This window comes from Chenopodium quinoa, unplaced genomic scaffold (genome assembly GCF_001683475.1).
Source record: "Chenopodium quinoa cultivar QQ74 unplaced genomic scaffold, ASM168347v1, whole genome shotgun sequence".
Classification (NCBI taxonomy): Eukaryota; Viridiplantae; Streptophyta; class Magnoliopsida; order Caryophyllales; family Amaranthaceae; genus Chenopodium; species Chenopodium quinoa.
The window spans coordinates 2,644,391-2,663,136 of record NW_018743946.1 but is presented as its reverse complement, the minus strand read 5'-3'; the positions used below and the strand labels follow the sequence as shown (position 1 = coordinate 2,663,136).

The window sequence follows — 18,746 nt, the reverse complement described above, 5'->3', positions numbered from 1 at the left end:
AAATACGAGGACTTTGCCAAAGAGAGCTCTTCGGCTCTTCACATACTAGTATAAAGAATTATCGCATCAAATATATTCCCTCCGTTTTTAAATACTTGCTCCACCTATTATTTCTGGCCATTTTTAAATACTTGCTTTATTTTCTTATATGGAAATATTTTACAATATGTAAATTATTTCTCTCAACTAGTGGACTCAACATAAATTACATTTTATTAATTTCATATTTTCTCTTTTCTAATTCTCTCAACTACTTTTGCTTTTAGTCGTTAATGAATCATGACTTGTTCCAAGTTCCAACTTACACATTTCTGAAATTTCACTTTTATGGGCAACCCGAACAAGGAGCAGAGTTTGATTGATTCATAAACAAGACTAGAGATTCCACACTAAAACCAAATTGATAATAGTAGGAGTAACTACTTATAAGTGGAACTATAACTCCTCTTTCTCCAATGTGGAACACTCACAAGTGGGCTATAATGGTTTTCAACATTATGTCGTGCATTCAGTATGTCGCACTGCTTCGACCCACATCATTAACATCAACATCAACATCTAATGCTATTTGTAAATAGATGAGTACAAAGCAATTGGGTTCAACCTCCTCTCATTAAGAAATTATCACCACTAAAAACTAAACTCATCCAAGGGGGTGAACAATTTGGCAGTTCAACTAAAAACACATTTCTAAAAGCTCAAAAAGTTTGGAATAAAGGGCCAGCTACATCGGCAGCTGTCGCGAAGTGAATACAAATTACTGCCAATCCCAAACTCCAGAAATGTTCACTTGAATACATGACTGTAATAATAATAAACCCCACATAAGCATATCAGTCAGCATCCATCTCTTCCAGTGCAGCAGTTGCGGCAGATTTGGCTTCTTGTAGAAGATTTTCAGGAACCTGACATCCAACAGGAAAAGAATGATAAATGAGCTAATATTACTCCATATACAGAAGACAATTAACAATGAACATCTTGGATATACAACAACAAAGTAATCTACTGCTGATCCACGAAACCATAAAACAGACGTGCTACAGGTTTACAACAAAAAAAAAAAATAAAAAAAAAATAGAAAAAACGAGTGAATGAACATCCTTGTTTGAGTTGTTTCCCTTCTGAATGATTTGAAATTTCTGCAAGCCCCTACCACCACTTTTGGCATGAACTAATGCCTCAAAACCTAATATCCTGATTTTATTGACCCCTCTTCCCTCAAGTTTCCAGAATCCCTCAAATATCAATACACCCTGCACCACTACGACACTACCATAACAACCAATTCTAGCCCCACCGTCAGAGTTGAAACTATCAGCCATACAGCACCATCAGTTCTATTTTCTACCCTCACCACAGGAGCCACTAAACAACAATTACTGAGCTCACCTCCACCAGTGCAAAATTCTGAGTACTTGATACACCAACACCCAACTTGAAATTTTACACCCTCGCAAAATTCTGCGTAATTGACACACCATCCAACACCCAACCCAGTCCCATACCAGCCCTCACTGTAAGGACTCCACAAATCTCAGTACAAGAACCAGACTGCCAAACACCATAATAATTAATCAAGAGCAGCCAACCATGAAAACCAGAACATCCATGATATTTGGCATTAATGGCAGCACATGTGGGAGGATTATAATGGTAAGGAATAAGTAGAGGATGAAACTATGAAAGTTGTGATGAAGGAAGACTGATGCCTGGGGGTGATGAAAATTAAGCTTATTTCCCCTTATCACATTTTCAAAAAGCAAATATTAATCATAGATAGTTATTCCCAGTTCTCATATCTCTGAAACAGCATAAACCCTTAATCTAATTCCTTTCCATTCTCTCCCTTTGATGATTCCTTTTCGGTTCTTTCTTTCTTTTCAGTCGATAAAAGCTTTTTTCCATCTTGACCATAAAGAACTTTAGAACAATAAATCAAAGCACAAAAACTGAACCATGTGCAGGGCTTATAAATTTATTTGTATTGAGTTACACAATCTTAAGCTTCAAGAAAATAACCTATATTCAAGTCTAATTCCATGGCTCTACATGACAAGGTGCAATGCCATTTAAGGACAGTACAAGAGATTACCTTTTGATGCTCGCGTTTTGACTCATCACAAATCCAACTCATCTCCAATTCAAAAGCTTTGTCTTTTGCTTCATCGTGAACCTTGTATATGCTGAATTTGCAAACAAATGTGAGAATGTAATCATGATCCCAACAGGCAATCATAATACTTAAACAAACTTCATTTTAAACACGCGGATGAGATAGCAGAAAAATATATACAAATTATTCCAAGTGACCCTTTATAAGGTTCCCTGTCAACAATTCCCATCTTCTATGATGAGCTACTTATCAAAAGTAAAAAAGATGCAAAGCTACCCAGTATCAAAGTGGGATTTATCAATCAAGAAAAAAAAGTTGTGGTATAAATGATCAATCATGGTAGGCGGAAAACAATGCAAAAGTAGGGGCTAAGTGGTAAGACCAGTTGAAGGTAGGGACATTTTCGAATTAAAACTCATTTACTTTAACATCTTAATTTCTCAGACTTGAAATAATAAACCAATTTCTTTCTCATTTAAAAATGAACCAAAAATAAAATAAAATAAAACATTTATTTCTGTTTCCTACTCTTTGGAAAAGTGCTACATAATTTCCATATCCTAAACCTTTGATATGCTAAACAATTATGCATAATGCCATTTAGAACAGCCAAGATATAAGCATCCAAATGGCCAGGTAAGGCTCATAGAAAAGATCAACTTGATCATGAGCTCTAGATTTCTCCAATGATTAAGTCAATATGAGTTATCTATTAAGGCTTTAGGTGTATCAGCAAAAAGAGGGTCACACAGCTTCCGTAAACCAACTTTAATGTGCAAAAGCCATATACTTTTGCTAATTTACTAATTAATTAACAAGCCATAATTGTCAATTGAGTAGAATGAATTAAATTGTTAAAATGATATATGATTTAACATAAATGTTATAAGAGATATCATTTTATGATTACTTTTAAAAGATCATCTTTTTAAATCAGTGGTTGTAAATCATGAAAAAAATTCACCATCAATGTTTGCCTACAAAGGCACATGAGAACAATTACATTTGGAAAGAGGAGAGCAATCAAATCAATACTATACTCCCTCATATGAGAACAATTACATTTGTAAAGTGCCCTTATTTGACTCACACACATGCCAATGCAAAACTTTAACCAATATCTTAAATTATCAATAAATTATTAAAAATTGTTATAGGGAAACTATACATTGAGACAAATCTAACAAACACCCACATGACGGTTTAATCTTATTTATAATACACAAACATTGGTCAAAGTCAGTGGCGAATGTAAATAGTACAAAAGTCAAACTGAACACTTAATATGGAGCATACGCAAAGAAAGGACAGCATCAAGACCCCAAAAGACTAAAAGATGCATGAGACACCAACTCCATCAGCAATAGTGCATATGCACGGAAAAATAGCTCTCTAACTGCCAAAAACTGACTAGTGTAGTATTTTTCAAAACAATATCTTCATTATAAAAGAAAGCAAAAAATTAAAAAGGAAAATATAGAACCATAAGGAATTTGTTCCAAAAGAAAAAAGCACGTACATCTTGGCTACTTCAATGATCCCTTCTCTACAGGTCATTTCAGAGAGCTTCAACTTCTCGATTTCCCTGAGATGTAATAAATCAAAAGATCTCAATTTTAATATAATAACAAAGACTACTGAAGATGCATGACAGAATAACAGATTATGGATTATATAATTACATAGGATGAATAATTAGTTACTAATTGCATAAGAAATTTATTCAGAAAAAAGGCATTAATCATTATCTCCACTCAAACGCAACCCAAATCAAACAACCACATTTTCTGCAATTTGACAATCAGTAATGCATTTAGGGTGGGGTGGAGGGAAGGGGTAGAGAAAAAAACTAGTCACAGTATTCAATGGGAGGCCTTTATTAGGAAAATCTAGAGCATGAAGGTCCAGCTTACGTTTTAGCAGCTTGTTTTCCCTTTCCAATTGCAGCGCCAAAATATCTCTGTGTCAAAATATAGTAAGATCAGTAGAAGCATAAAGATAGCAGAGCAATTACAAAATAAAAGTGTAAAATTTAACTCTAAAGATGCAAATAAAGTGGAAGCATAAACCTGTTAACTTACATATGAAATTCCAGAAGGCTCAACCATATATAATTGTGGTCCATCTCTGTCATAACCTCCAAGAATGACTCCACATCCAAAAGGTCTGCACCACAAATCATCAAAGATAGTGAGACAAACATATGTAGGGCAAAAAATTCATACTAGTAGTAATTTAATATATGGCATACTCTATAGCACCTGAGCCACCAATAGAGTGTGCATAAATGCACATAGCTAGCAACGCGGTCAGCAAGTTCCTTCACTGGGACAGCTTCACCATAGGTACTACAGAAGAGTATTTTCCAGAGTTAGCTTTCATTAAGTAGCAAGCAAATGATAAATATGTGACGCAAGTGGGGGTTATTGTGGAATGGTGGTGGTGCTAGGGAGAGGGGAGCAGTGGTGGCTAGGGAGAGGTCAGGGAGGGGGGCGCTAGTGGTGTAATTAGGGGAAGGTGACTACAAAAGGAAAAAGAGAATAGAATTGGAGGGGAATAATAATAAAGTAAAATAAATTTACATTATAATTTGAGGAGCAAAATATCATGTGCCACATAGTGGTGGTGACCAACTTTTGAGGTTAATACAATTTTGCTAGCATAAACTACATAGTCATAGTTACCTCAAATTAATTTAAACAAACAATTAATCCATCATTAATGCTTCACACTGTATAACAAACCGTAATACAAGGCCACTAATTAAAATTAATCAGTTAATTTTTTCAGGTAACCAAATATCAACGGCTAAGATATGAGGCTGCCTTTTTTTAATTTCACAAGATAAATTACTAAAGCCAAACTACAGCTTACAAACTACCAAAAGATGGTGAAAAATTACTAGGCCGAATGAGTATATGACCTCAAAAGACATAGGCATAAGCATATATCATTACCAACCTCTCATAATTTGTAGCTTCTGACTTAGCACGAGCAACTATTTGTCTTCCATCTGCTGCTAATCCAGCAACTGCCTGTTATACAAACAAAGAAATGGCAAGTATGAAGGGTGAGAAAGTGCAAATACACACAACTGGAAGAGAAAACAATAACAAATAGACACATTTACATAATGAAAATGGATAAAGGTGCTGAGGATTAGATTATTAGTTCACATAGTTTGTTAAGTGTTAACCCACACAGTCATATAGCCAAAAAAAAAAAAAAAGAAACATTGCTAAAGAACCAAAGAAGTGAAAATAATCCTTGAAAGAGATATCAGGCCATGAACAAAGTCAACAAATGAAAGCAAATTAAAGAACTAAAAAAACCTCAAATGCTAGGAATTGTGTGCCCACAATACTGGTTTAATCTACCTTTTATTCAACACACTTAAATCTCAGCCATCAATTTGGGGAAAACAAAAAAAACAAAACCAACATTAAAAAATATTAATATTTTCAAAATCCTTTCCCCGTCATTAAAAGCTCGTCAGATTCTAAACTTCATTTCATCTGCAAGATCTTCATACCCTTTGTGCCTGCTGCTATACTCCTCCCTAACTCCCTCTATCCCCCCTTTTACCCACCCACGCTGAATAAATCACCACAACAACAAAAAATGGCCAATTTAAAAGTATGGAACCAACAGTGAATTTTGATGTTGTCAAGTTACTTAAACTACACAAAGATAATCTCTAATAGCTTTAAAAATTAAAACCCAAAATACTATCAGTAAACTAGTTAGCTATGGACCAAGCGCTAGGCCAAAATCACAAAGAGTACAAAGACATCAATTGAGAACAAGTGAGATGTACAGTCTAGTAAGAGGAGAGAGGAATCTTTATTCTCATCACTATAAATCACAACTATTGCTAGATATTTTGGACAAACCCCACAAGTACAAATCCACTATATCAAACCTTTAAATTGAATTTCATTTTATGCAGAATATAAATTGGTTAGTTTAGCATATAAGTAAAAAGAAAGACGTTTTGGGACGGGCTAACATATAAATCTTATTTTCCCAAGGTCTGATCATCAGCAAGTTCACTAACTCTTTCCTAAAGATTCAGACTATCATATCAAACAACCAAAGATATTGCCTTTTAGAAACCCATATAAATTTGCCTCTTCTAAGCCATCAACTAGCATTGTTACCTAGTCTCTTTCCCCAAATTGCATAAAGTATACAGCTTCTACTCCAGCCACCCAACTCATTTCTCTTTGTTCTTTATAATAATAACACTAAAAGATTTTTTGATGCCCCTAAACTAAAGCAATTGATAAATGAAGTAAAGAAACTTGAACAGCCATCGAACTAAACGATTAGGGAATCATTTGGCTTCACGATTATTGTGTCTGCAGTCTGCAGAAAAAGTATGGAAACCCACTTCCTCCTTAGGTACATACTTCACTATTTTCCTTCTCATTCCAAACTACCATAAATCTCGGTCCTCCTTACTAAAACTCTACCCCTCCCATGGGTATCATATACCCTCCACTCCATAACTCATTTCCTCGACTTCGTAACTCATTATCACCACCCTGACCACCTTAACTGTACTATTGTACCAAAACTATCAATATCGCCACATCACCATACTACCAAAATGACCCTTCCCACTGCCACGTAACGAAACGAACACGAGATACAAAACTAAACCAGCAAATGAAACTCAACACGATATAAATCGTACTCCTCAACTAAGTAATCAAAGACAAACTTAATGGTTTCAAACTCTCAAACTTAATAAAGTAGCTGGAAATAACAAGGCAAAAAAAGTTGAATTGCAATTAATCTACCACATTAACAGATTCCATTTCAATTCCTAATTTTAGTTCAAACCCAGTAAATAAAAAAGGATAGAAAATAACCATTCCAGAATGACGATGAACAGAGTGAATTCGTCGATTCGAACCCGGCAACATCATCTTCGATTGTATAAGCTTCTCCACACCCTAAATTCAACATCATTCACAAATCCAAATCAAAATCAAAACCAAATTCAAATTCAAAATCAAAATATCAACCAATTAAAAACCCTAAAAACAATAATTAATCTCGACTAAAACATTAAATTACCAAAACAATTCCATCCTTGCATTTGATGCCAACAACAGTACCACTGTTATCGACAGCCTTAGCAGCGTACTCGATCTGGAAAACTCGACCATCGGGTGAGAAAGTAGTGACCGAGAGGTCGTAGCCTGTTCCGATGCTGCTCATTTTTGCTTTTTCTCTCTCCTCTAAATTGCTTTGCTTTGGTTTGGTTTGGTTTGGTTTGGTTGTATTTGTGTGAGTGTGTTTTTACTGCTTTGGTGCTACAAAGTTATAAAAGGCGGACTTAGAAAATGTAGAAAAGCAGGTGATTTCGTAGAGAGCAAGATAGAGATCTGTGTTTCGTTTTCAATGTAAAGAGCAAAAGAGGAGAGACACAAATTGGTGCGCTACACGGACTCTCCTAGTGAGTTGTTATTCTTATTTTGGACTACGTTACAATATTACAATATTAAGAGGTGACAATCGGGTTGTTTAGATTGAATTTTTAGTTAGTCTAATTAAGATTGATTATGGGTTTGATCGAGTTTATTCATTTCCAATTTCACAATCAACATGTTTAATGCGAGTTGATTTAGGCTTTGATGCAATTCTTTTTGGTCGAGTAATTGAAAATGGGTCAATTTTATTAGGTTTTGACAAATTTTACCGGACCAAAGTTTATTCGATTTGTAGTTAAATAGTAAATGATTTGAGATTAACTCAAATGAAAATACCCCTCCCTCCCAAAAAAAGCATCCATTATTTGAAGATTTGAAATTAATTCAAGTAAATTTACCCAACACAATTAACCAACTTAATTTTATAACAAAAATAAAAGTCCTTACTCACCTGAATCTACACATGATCATCCCCTCTTATCTTATTTTGATATACCCTCTTTCTAAAGCTGACTAGAGTAAATCGTCGATGGACGCAACATATTGCCATACTCCCTCCATTCTCCTTATTCCCGTGAAAAATGAGAAACAACCATATAATAAAGCGATGAAGCATATAATGTCTTCATTGTGATCTATGATACTATATTATACCAAGTAGCAAGTGATATGTGCATATTCTTATCGAAGTTTTAAAGAAAAAGTATATTTAAGTGTATTTGATGATAACTTGTGATTAAGCAAGATAAAAAGAGGGAAGTTTGATGTTATAACATATGATGTCTTATATTGTTTCCAAAGTCTTGGTTTCAAATGTGCTCTCGTATGTGTCTTGTTCATTAAGTATAGTTAAAGTGAATACGCAATGCACACCGAATTCCTTACAAGTCACTATTGGGAGGAATCACATATCTTGTCCTGGACAATGTGTTTACAAGGAAAACAAAAAAAAAACTGAACTCGAACCCATATTACAAACTTGCAGCAGTACTAGTATCTTGGACAATGTGTTTACAAGGAAAAAAAATAAAAAATCAACTCTGCAACAAACTCAAACTTGCACAACTGTTAGTATACTAGTATCGTAATGTTATCAAGAAGGGCTTCTGTGACAGTAAACTCAACTAGCAAAGGAAAAAAAACAAAATCTCAGCAGAACATAAATTAAAACTACATTGATATCCGACTGAGAACAAAGTTATAACATAGCAACCACTAATATTTGGAAGCAGTTTCATTGTTTTTTTTTCATCACTATAGTTTGCTAACTTGTAATTATGAGCGTGGCCATATTAAGAAATACACAAAACAAAAGCTATTTCTGTTCGACATTTAGGGTTTTGCCCGAATGTTAAGTCTGTTGTGTTCAATGGTACAGAGGCTCCATCTGCTGGGGATTTACACTAAGTTGTTAGCAAAAAGCTGCAGGGTTTCTAACATTCATGGAATCAAACCAGCATCATCTTGTTCAACAGTTTCCTCATTCTCTGATGGTGGTCCATGGCTACTGTTGGAAGGAGAGTTCTCAGCAGTAACAGCTCCACTACCTTCATCATTTTGGTCCCTAAATATCACTGCAAAGGACAACGGATTATAGGTTGAACTTGTCCGGAGGCCTTGTATGGTTTTGATTGCTGAAAGAGTACTCCGGTATATATCTTGGCTAGCTTCCCCTAATGATGATGCATCAAAAGGCATATTGGTTGCATCAGAGACAGCAGGATCTGCTTGGTTTTGGTCCCGAGGAGCAGAAGTAGATTCAGTGACTTCCTCTTCTAAAGGGAAAAGAAGCTCAAGATTAGCCTCACATTCTCGGACTAATCTAGTAAGAGGTTCGGTAGTGAAGAAGGGTTGATGTGCTGCAAGTTGTGTGAAAGGAAGGCGCAGCAATCCTCCTGTTCTTTTGTCATACTTTTTCAATATCTTCACTAGTCCTGTCAATATGTAATTCACAGGTTGCACTTTGGAGTTAGTTATAAATTTTTTGCATGATAATTTTTCAGCATGACTGGAACACAAACTGACTATACCTGTAAAATTTAGGGAGGTATACTTTCGGGAAGCAGCATCTCCCTATCATGAGTGACACCGCCTTATGAATCAAAATAAGTAACCCATAGGTAAAGCAAAAGATATAACCACTATACCTGCAAAGTTGAGGGAGCTATAGTTTTTCAAAAGCACCATTTCTCCATGTATAGTAACAAACTCCTTGCGAATATCCATCATTTCTTCACTGAATTCACTTTCTGATGCTGGAATTTCATCCCTTCTGTTTTCCCTTACCCTTAAAATTCTTTCTTTTAATTCCTGTAGCAATATTAAGCACATGTTACATACAATAGATATCTGAAAATTATGCAAGTAAAAACTTGAAAGCAGAAGGTATAAATCATCACTGTGCATCTTCTCGATTATGTATCGCCTTTGACAATCACTTCTACAATTCTTTTTGGCAAAAGCAAACTACACGGTCACGGCTTTAAAAAAATACTTGTAACAAAATTCAATGGACACAGGTTTTAAGTAATGGCAAGGCTGTGTATCTAAAATCTCCCATACTACATATAAATAGGACCCTTGTGAGGAACACTTTGGTAACAGATAAAGTGATTATATTATAAATACTCCAACAAAAAGCAGTGAAAGAATTCTGAAAATTATGCAAGTAAAAACTTGAAAGCAAAAGGTATTATAATCACTGTGCATTTTCTCGATTTTATATAGCCTTTGACAATCTCTTCTACAATTCGTTTTGGCTTAAGCATCATCATGGGCATGTCTTTTTTTAAAAAAAAAAAAAAAAAAAAAAAATATCAATGGACACAGCTATAAAAGCAATGGGAAGGCAGTGGATCTTAGATCCCGCAATACCCTGTATATCTAGGAGTCTTGTGAAAGGCACTTTGGTAACAGATATGGTATAGGCATGAAACAACAAGATAAAGCGATTTTTTACAAAAATAGCAAAAAGAAGTGAATTAATTCTGAGACTCAAAATCATACAAGATAACCTTAGCACTCAAGTAACTTGAAGTAGACTTCTACCAGCTCCTAACAACTAAAGCAAAAAAAACCACATTATGCCTCGTCTACAAAAACAACCAAATATTTGTTATCATGACGATCAAAGATAATAATCAATCAGACAGCAGATTAACTGGTTCTATATAATTATTATTTTATCAGACTAGAATAACTATATGTCATGTTTACAATTCAGAGTATCATCTAGTTTACCTGAAGCACTTGCAAAATCTTCTAGCCTGTGAAGTGCAAATGCATTCAGGTAACCATCTTTAAACCAAAGCTGCTAAACTCACCACATTCTGCACTAATTAGGGATCCTCAACACCACATATCTGCAGTTTCAACCAAGGCTATTAAGATTTCTAAGAAAGAAGCAATTTTTAAGATTTGTCTGGCTGCTTTGTCGATAACTAGTAAGACAAAAAGATACAATTTGTATGATGAAGGCAAATTGGTGAAATAAAATGTTTTAAGACAGTGATGGGAAAACTTATAACTTGGTGCATGATCCCTTAGCTTATGAGAAATGCGGGTTGGTATCCAAGTTTTCAGAATTAGGAATTTTGATAATTAGGTAACAATGCAACTCCCTCCTCCATCACAAAATCCAGGTCCCTTCAAAAGAAAGTGCAAAAAGATCAAATGCTTTCTTGATATACTTCTTCCGTTTCTTGATATTAGCTACACTTTCACATTTACACTTTCACATGCTCTACTATGACTATTACTAATGCCAAAATGCAAACAAACATGTGGCAACCTAGCCTTTAGGCCAAAGGGTCTTGAGTGTTGGGCTGAGGTTGCTAGTCTTTTATGGCTTAAGACCTTGCTCATGAACAATTTCTATGAATTAAATACTACAAAATCAATTAAGTAAGAGCACATCAATTAAGTAAGAGCACATGCAACCTAAGTAGCACCGAGACGGACACGGGGACAAAAAAAAACGGCAAAATTAAAATTCCAAAAAATGGGTACGGCATGGATATGGCAAAAAAAAAAAAAATCAGAAAATTAATTTTTTATGGCTGTTTTTTAGTAAAAATTTATGTTGACATTTTTTTTTTTTCTAAGGTATTTTATTAATAGAAAATTAATAGATAAAACAGAGATTAAAATAAATGAGAAAATTACTTTTAAAAAATTCAATGAAAAAAGTCAAAGCCTACATCTCAGAATTAAATAAATGTAAAAAAGAAGGATAAAAAACCAATAGGTTTCAGTCAACGGTGAAGGAGGTATTCCCTCACCTACCCCCAACCCACCAAAAAGTATTTACCCCCACATACTTCTGAAGCACGAAGCAACAAGGGGAAAAAAGGGGAAAAAAAACCCACAGGTTTCAGTCAACGGTGTAGGAGAAGACCGCTTGGAAGGTTTCACTCGCCGGTGAAGGAGAAGACCGCTTGGACGGATGACCTCACTGGTGGTGGTGGGCGTTGAGTCGGCAACTGGTGGTCGGCGTTGAGTCTTCAAAGAGAGAAGAGGGATCGAGAAAGTGAGAAGATGGAAAAGAGAAAAAAATAATGAACTTGGGGACGCCAAATATGTTTGGACCCGTTGAGTGCACCATACCCAAATTCCACCGCCATACCCAATTTTTTGGAAATGTCTCGGGGACGTATTTTAGCCGTACCCGTCCCAGGTTCAGGAAATGCCAGTAACCTGCTGTACCCGTGCTTCCTAGCATGCAACAACTGGATGCAAAAAAGAGCACATTGATAATCATTCTAGACAATTGCAAACAAATAAAGGAGTTACCTCCAAAACAAACTTATTGAAAATGCTTCGGACTTCTGAAAGAGTTTCCAAAACATTTTGAAAAACTACTACTCGTACTAATTTTATATAATCTAGGCCACTAAACCTAGAGGCTACGTGAGCGCTAAAGAAAGACTAAAAGCTATTGAATGCAAGTCTGCGTTTGTTGATGCCCTATTTCTAAAGAGCCTCTTTCCTTTTATAGCTTTCATTGGTTTTAAGGGGGCCGTTGGATAAACTCAGAGGCTAAAATCTGCTGCTGGGGTAACTGTCCTTTTCTTGTCCATGATATCCTTTGTGAGTTTTATAGCTCCCCTGTTGATTTTGAAATCTTTCTATGGGAAATTTTAATTTCATGCTTTTTTTCCTGTTACTTCTAAACTGCTAGTGGTTGGTGGGCCTTTTATATTAGGTTTTAAGGACTTAGGACTTTGGAAATGAGTCTAACAAATGCCCCTTCCACCCCTAAAAAAGCATCACGAAACTTCTAACAAATCGAATATGAAACTGTTTAATACGTATACATAGGATATGAAGCATAAATCACAGCTATTTCAACTGACTACATGCAGGCAACAAGTAATTAAGACATCAGCCTACTCAGAATAAAGGAATGACAGGGATAATGGTAAAGATGCACTTATTCGTAAAATTAAACTTAAGGGCGATAAGGCACTCGGGAAAACATAACAACTATATGGGTAGGCAACATGTAAGTCAACAAGCAAGCGCCAACTCACGCTAAAAGTAGGAAGAGGAGGATGACAAAGATGCATTTAATCCTGGTACACTCAGTATGTGTTACGTACTTACATGTATCATGCAAAGTCCATTAATCAATACAAAGGACTACATATTTGAAAAGGCATATCCTCAGTCATAATTCGGACCATCCTGCACACCCAATGACCCAAGTGTCATGCACTGGAAATCTACAATGTATTGCTGAATACCCTATGAATACTACAAAAGTAATTTACTCAACGTTATTATAAAGCATGTCTTACTACAAGATTCCTCTATTAATACAAAGTTTAAGAGTTTCTGGTACTAATTGATTCTAGGCACTTCTACAGTTCTACATAGTAACATGTAACTCTGCGTTGTAATACTCTTTAGGTTACCAGAAATGGTGCCATTTCTTTTCTTTTTTAATTTGAAAGCTTGTATCTTAGTTGCCAATGTGTGCACCTTACAAGTCAAAGAGGCATCAAATACAACAGACATTACAAGTCCGCCCGTGTGTGTCTATGTGTGTAAATGTATTTCAAGGGAATTCCAGATGTATAAAAGTCCAACACAAACAAAATCAACAACCTACCATGACCTCTAGAGAGACAGGGTCTAAGGAGGTCATATGTTCAAAGCTTTCACTTGATAAAACGTTTCTCTCGTGAAATTGTGATGATAAACTACATATCCAGGGATAAATAAAATGCAATTCTCACTTAAAGTTGTGACTATATTACAAACCCAAATAATCCCTCTCACCGACAAAGATAAAAGCAAAGGTTACATGGTCATACACAGTCACTAATCGTTGCTTTAGAGGTTCCAATAGAAGATTATTTCAAAAATTGCTTGCATTACAAGAGCCATCCATTAAAAAGAAAAAAAAAATCTGATTTTGCTCAATTTACGACTACATCATATTATTGGAGCTTCCAACTTACTAAGGAGGAGGCAGGTAAGAAAATAAAGTTATCCACATCTGTGTATACAGAGGTGCATGGGGTGCCTACACGGCTACACCTACTGACTTACTGAGTACCCCAATATGGATCATGAAATTTTATTAGTTGAGGTCAGCCTATTTCAATAAGGCTCACAACTGAAATCAGTAACCAACATCTTTACATATTAGTTAGTGTTTGTACTTGCAAGACATCCATTTTCATGTGTTTTCAATGCATAATTTCAACCATAGATAACTTTAATCTTTTTTATAAGTAGAAATTACTAAGAGTAGATAGTTTGAAAATACAAACAGAATATAAATAATTAAAAAAAAAATCCCACATGACTATGTCTTTCTTTGAGTATAAATCACCATATATAGTCAATCAAAGTAGAATGTGTGAATAGTATAAAAGTCAAAGTGATTCAAAGGTTAAGAAACGGAGGTCATATTGTGCACACCAATCCATATCATCTTATAGAACCTTTAAACAAATGTAGGAAGACAATAATTTGGGTTTTGATAACTAGAATGGGAAAAACTTAAGTCCTAGCCATCTTAGGCCTCATTAACATGGAAATGTGTAATAAATTAACCTAAGGAGGGGCATTATGGGTAGTCTAGTATATTGAGGTTAATAGTCTTTAATTTTATTATAAATAGAACGAGAGGAGAAAGGAAGAGGCAGGCAGAATTTCGGGAGTGAACCCTTGGGAGAGTTGTGACCTGGAGACATTATTTTGAGAGCGTGACCTAAAGTCACTAATAGAAATTGGTGTCCTAAAGTTGCTAGCTTGTACAAATCCCTGTTTTCAATATTTTCAATCAAAGATTCGATCTTTTCTCTCTGTTTTCTGTGTTAATTGTGTGTGTGAGAGTCCAGCAAGCTCGAGTCCATTACAAAACGGTGGGCTTTCAGCAGTAGTTTCCGTGCTTCCTAGGTGCCTTGAGCCTTTTACATTGCTAGATACGTGAATTTTATTTCACAATATATCATCTGTAATATATACATATATTATGCATGAAAGTTGTGAATAATCTGCCAATGAGTGAGTACACACTTGTTTCCACAAAAAAGCTTTTGTTTCTTGTTCAGCCTACAAATATGTAGCTATCACTTCCCTCCCTTCTGAAACCTCAAAATCTTCAATCCTTGCTCATGTTTCAACTTGTTTAATTTTTTGGTTTGGCCCTTAAAGGCTTAAATGGTCCCATATTATTCACATTTCCTAACCTCATATAATTAATTTCCCTTTCCTCAAAGATGTTCACCGAGTTTGCAAAATCATTTAGTCATTCTATCCAAGTGAATGATGATTGAGCTACTGAAGTACAAAGGCCTTGTATAAGTTAAGTGTTGACTACACCATAGTAAAGTATGAAAAAAGATAAATAAATAAGTAATACAAAGGCAGTCTCAACACTTTCAACCTTCATATTCATAATAATATGCAAATTTAAAAGACAACAAATGGGTCCATATCTCTATAGACAGGCTTGTCTATAAAAGAGTTTCCTTGCTTCGCATGAAAACATAAGATGCTTTCATCATCATCATTTTGGTTTCTCCAGTTTTTATATATTCTAGAGACATACACTAAATCAAGATTATGAGCTTTAAAGACCACTAAGCCATTCAGAGTATTAAAAAATTTATAAAAATTAAGAAAAAAAAATTTTGGCACGCCAACTCAAAGCTAAAAGTGAGGAAGAAGGGTATTAGTGAGCTGTGAGCTAAAGTGAAATGGTGAGATTTATAAGGATTTCCACCATGGGTGGCACAAGTGAGTGGGTGGGTCAGTATTGGAATTTTAGCTTCTTAATTTCTTAAAAATAAAAAATTAAGATAATACCACTTAAACCACTTGGTACATTCTATCAAACAAAAAAAAAAAAAAAACTTGGTACATGACAAATAATACTTGCCAAAAGGGTAGAAAACTATGAGTAAAACTAAGAAAAAAAAAAGACCTCAACCATTTCAGAGGAAGTTGCAACAGAAAAAAAACAATAAAAATAAAAATAAAATAAAATAATAAAAAAAATTGGATAGCATGAATTATAAAGGGGTATGATATTTACAGCAAGCAATACACGCAATAAGAAGAAAGATATGCAACAAGTAAAAATGACAGCAAATGAAGACAAAATGTGGGAGAGGTTCCTCAAAACACGTTAGTAAATAAAGGGAGTGTAAGGAGATGGATGAGATAAGCAGGTGTTTGCCTATGATCAAACCCCCTTTAATACATTTCAACTCCACCCGTCAAACACTAGGATGGTAAAAAATGCAATTATTGAGCCTCGAGGGGAAACAATAGCTTGGCAATCAACAAACAGTCAGCTCATGAAACTTACAAAAAAAAAAAGCACAAATCCCTCTAATAGAATCGAGAAGCATACCAAAAGGCATGGCATTTACGATGCCGTGAAACCAACAATTGTGGAATAAGGCTTTATAAGTAATAGTTCATGTGAATTCTCACTTGAAAAAGAAATAAAACATAGAATGAGATGTCTACACATAAAATCCAAACTAAGAAAATCAGTGGTAATAGAACATGACACAATATGTGCAGCTGAAATGACTTGTATACTAGATTTAATTATACCCACTCTGAAATTCTGATTGGCTGTGCCATTTTTACCTTCTTACTTGATTTCCTATTTTTTTTTCACCTAACTTACATGTCAAACTCTCAACATTATAAATTACAGTTCTGTTGTATTTTCCATTTGCTAAATTTTATTTGAATTTCTTATTAAAGGTAATATAGTGCCACTTTAATTAGCTTAACAATTTGAGTACTTGGATTTGCAGAAGTTACCATTTAAAGAGTAAATGTGATTTAACTCATGTTGATCACTTACAATTCTACGGTTCTACCAAGGACAATCCTTACAAATTTGTAATCTATAATGGTTTATATGCTTAATGACTTAATGTCACTCTTTATGCGTTCATCTCCTACACATAAAACTTTATCTTTAAACTTGTGTGTGTGTTTTTAAGATTAAGGTTTAACAGCTACAATTTTAAACCTTTCATGCAACTCAATTGATTCTATGAGCTGGTTAATGCTAGTAATGGGTGATCTATGTTACTTAGACTCTCAGATATGGGTTGATACTATGGGCACTTGATTCTCTATTAAGCTGTTCTTTTCATTCTCCATCAATTGGACAGATTCAAGATAAGGTCCACTAAATTACCCACATTCAGAATCCTCAATGACAATGTATGTCATACACACCAATCCACAAGGAATCACCTAGTTAGGCTGATCAATTCTAATTAATACCAAAATTCTTGAGCACTTTCCATTAATAATGCTATTAAATCATCAAATTCCCAAAATACTGTCACTTTCTGATAAATTCTCTCTTTATTATAATAAACTACAATTGAAAGTTCTCATTCACCATATACAATCTTCACCAATTCAGTAATTTACAAACCAATCTCGCCTTCGACAACGAATCGTTCAAAAGATTCAGTACCCACTTCCATACTCCACTAATGCATCCATCAACTTAATTATCTAACACCTAATCTAAGATGCCCCCACTAACAATCAATAAATCAAACTTCAATAACCTCAACAAAACACTAAACTTCTTACTAACAACATTCTAATCAATCAAAATTCAACAACCCCACAAAAAAATCTAATCAATAAAATATTCATAAACAACAATCAATCAAAATTAACCAAAAAAAACCCAAAATAAATAAAATTACAAACCTGAAAACGGATGACAAAATCTTCTTCTTTCTCAACATAAAAATCATTCAACTTATCAAGTTCATCATTAAGAAGTCTAACAAACCAATCTTGAAACTCCTCCAATGTCATGGATCTCTCAGTTGTACTGCGACTGCCACTGGACCCACCACCTTCAGAATTTCCAACACCCAGTTGACGATTTTGAGTATTAATACTATTATTATTGCTATTATTATTAGTATTATTATTAACAGAAGAAATTGTATATGGGAATCGTTTAAGCAGCTTTTTCAAGGGTTTGTAGCACAAGAACTTGTCTCTCCATTCTGGTAGAGTTTCTTCTAAATGGGTTCGAAATTCTTTCCCAAATTTCATGTTCAAAAACCAATTTTCCGGAAGAAAAAAAAAATGAACAGTATATAAGAATTTTTACAAGAATTTTTTTTATTATTTTTTTGAGAATTTGAGAGGAAATAAAGAGGGGATAGAAAGTGCAAAGTGAGGGAGTGAGAGAGAATCTGGAATCTGAAATTTGGATTATTAATTAAATTTAAGATATGCATGAGATGTAAAAAGTGAGGTAAGGGAATATTTGGGTTGAAGTCTTGTATTGTAGTGTAAGTCAATGATTTTTTTTTTCCTTATTTTTTAATGGGGGTTCATCCCACTCGGAAGTTTTACCTGAAATCAAACTGTTTTCGAAATGGTTGAACCCGAATTTTTCATCCAAATCCGATTTGGAATCAACTCAAACTTAACTCGAAATCGATTTTACCCGATAATTTACTATATAAACCTAACTTGGTATTGACTCATTGTTTAGCCAAAACTAATAAAACCCGATAATTCAAAACCTGGATTCAATTTAACCCAAAACGAAATCTACTCGAAACCATTTATACCTGAGAAATATCTCATTTTCTCTTTATTCAACCCAATTTGAAACTACCCACGACCCATTAATGTCAACTCAAAACTTATTAGTTAATTAG

General features: G+C 34.6%; 2 protein-coding genes across 2 annotated transcripts; both read right to left on the bottom strand.

Annotated features, from left to right (window-relative positions):
* Positions 1-473: 473 nt before the first annotated feature.
* Positions 474-7,534, bottom strand: LOC110688990 (proteasome subunit alpha type-3). The gene is made up of 9 exons (XM_021865733.1): positions 7,202-7,534; positions 6,994-7,077; positions 5,078-5,151; positions 4,378-4,464; positions 4,198-4,282; positions 4,030-4,076; positions 3,636-3,701; positions 2,096-2,186; positions 474-905 (listed from the first exon to the last, which is right to left on the bottom strand). The coding sequence occupies exons 1-9, from the start codon at positions 7,343-7,345 to the stop codon at positions 834-836; spliced, it is 750 nt and encodes a 249-aa protein (XP_021721425.1). The 5' UTR covers positions 7,346-7,534; the 3' UTR covers positions 474-833.
* Positions 7,535-8,689: 1,155 nt separating this feature from the next.
* Positions 8,690-18,347, bottom strand: LOC110688989 (SPX domain-containing protein 4-like). Its single transcript, XM_021865732.1, has 3 exons — positions 17,773-18,347; positions 9,705-9,867; positions 8,690-9,491 (listed from the first exon to the last, which is right to left on the bottom strand). The coding sequence occupies exons 1-3, from the start codon at positions 18,127-18,129 to the stop codon at positions 8,998-9,000; spliced, it is 1,014 nt and encodes a 337-aa protein (XP_021721424.1). The 5' UTR covers positions 18,130-18,347; the 3' UTR covers positions 8,690-8,997.
* Positions 18,348-18,746: the final 399 nt, after the last annotated feature.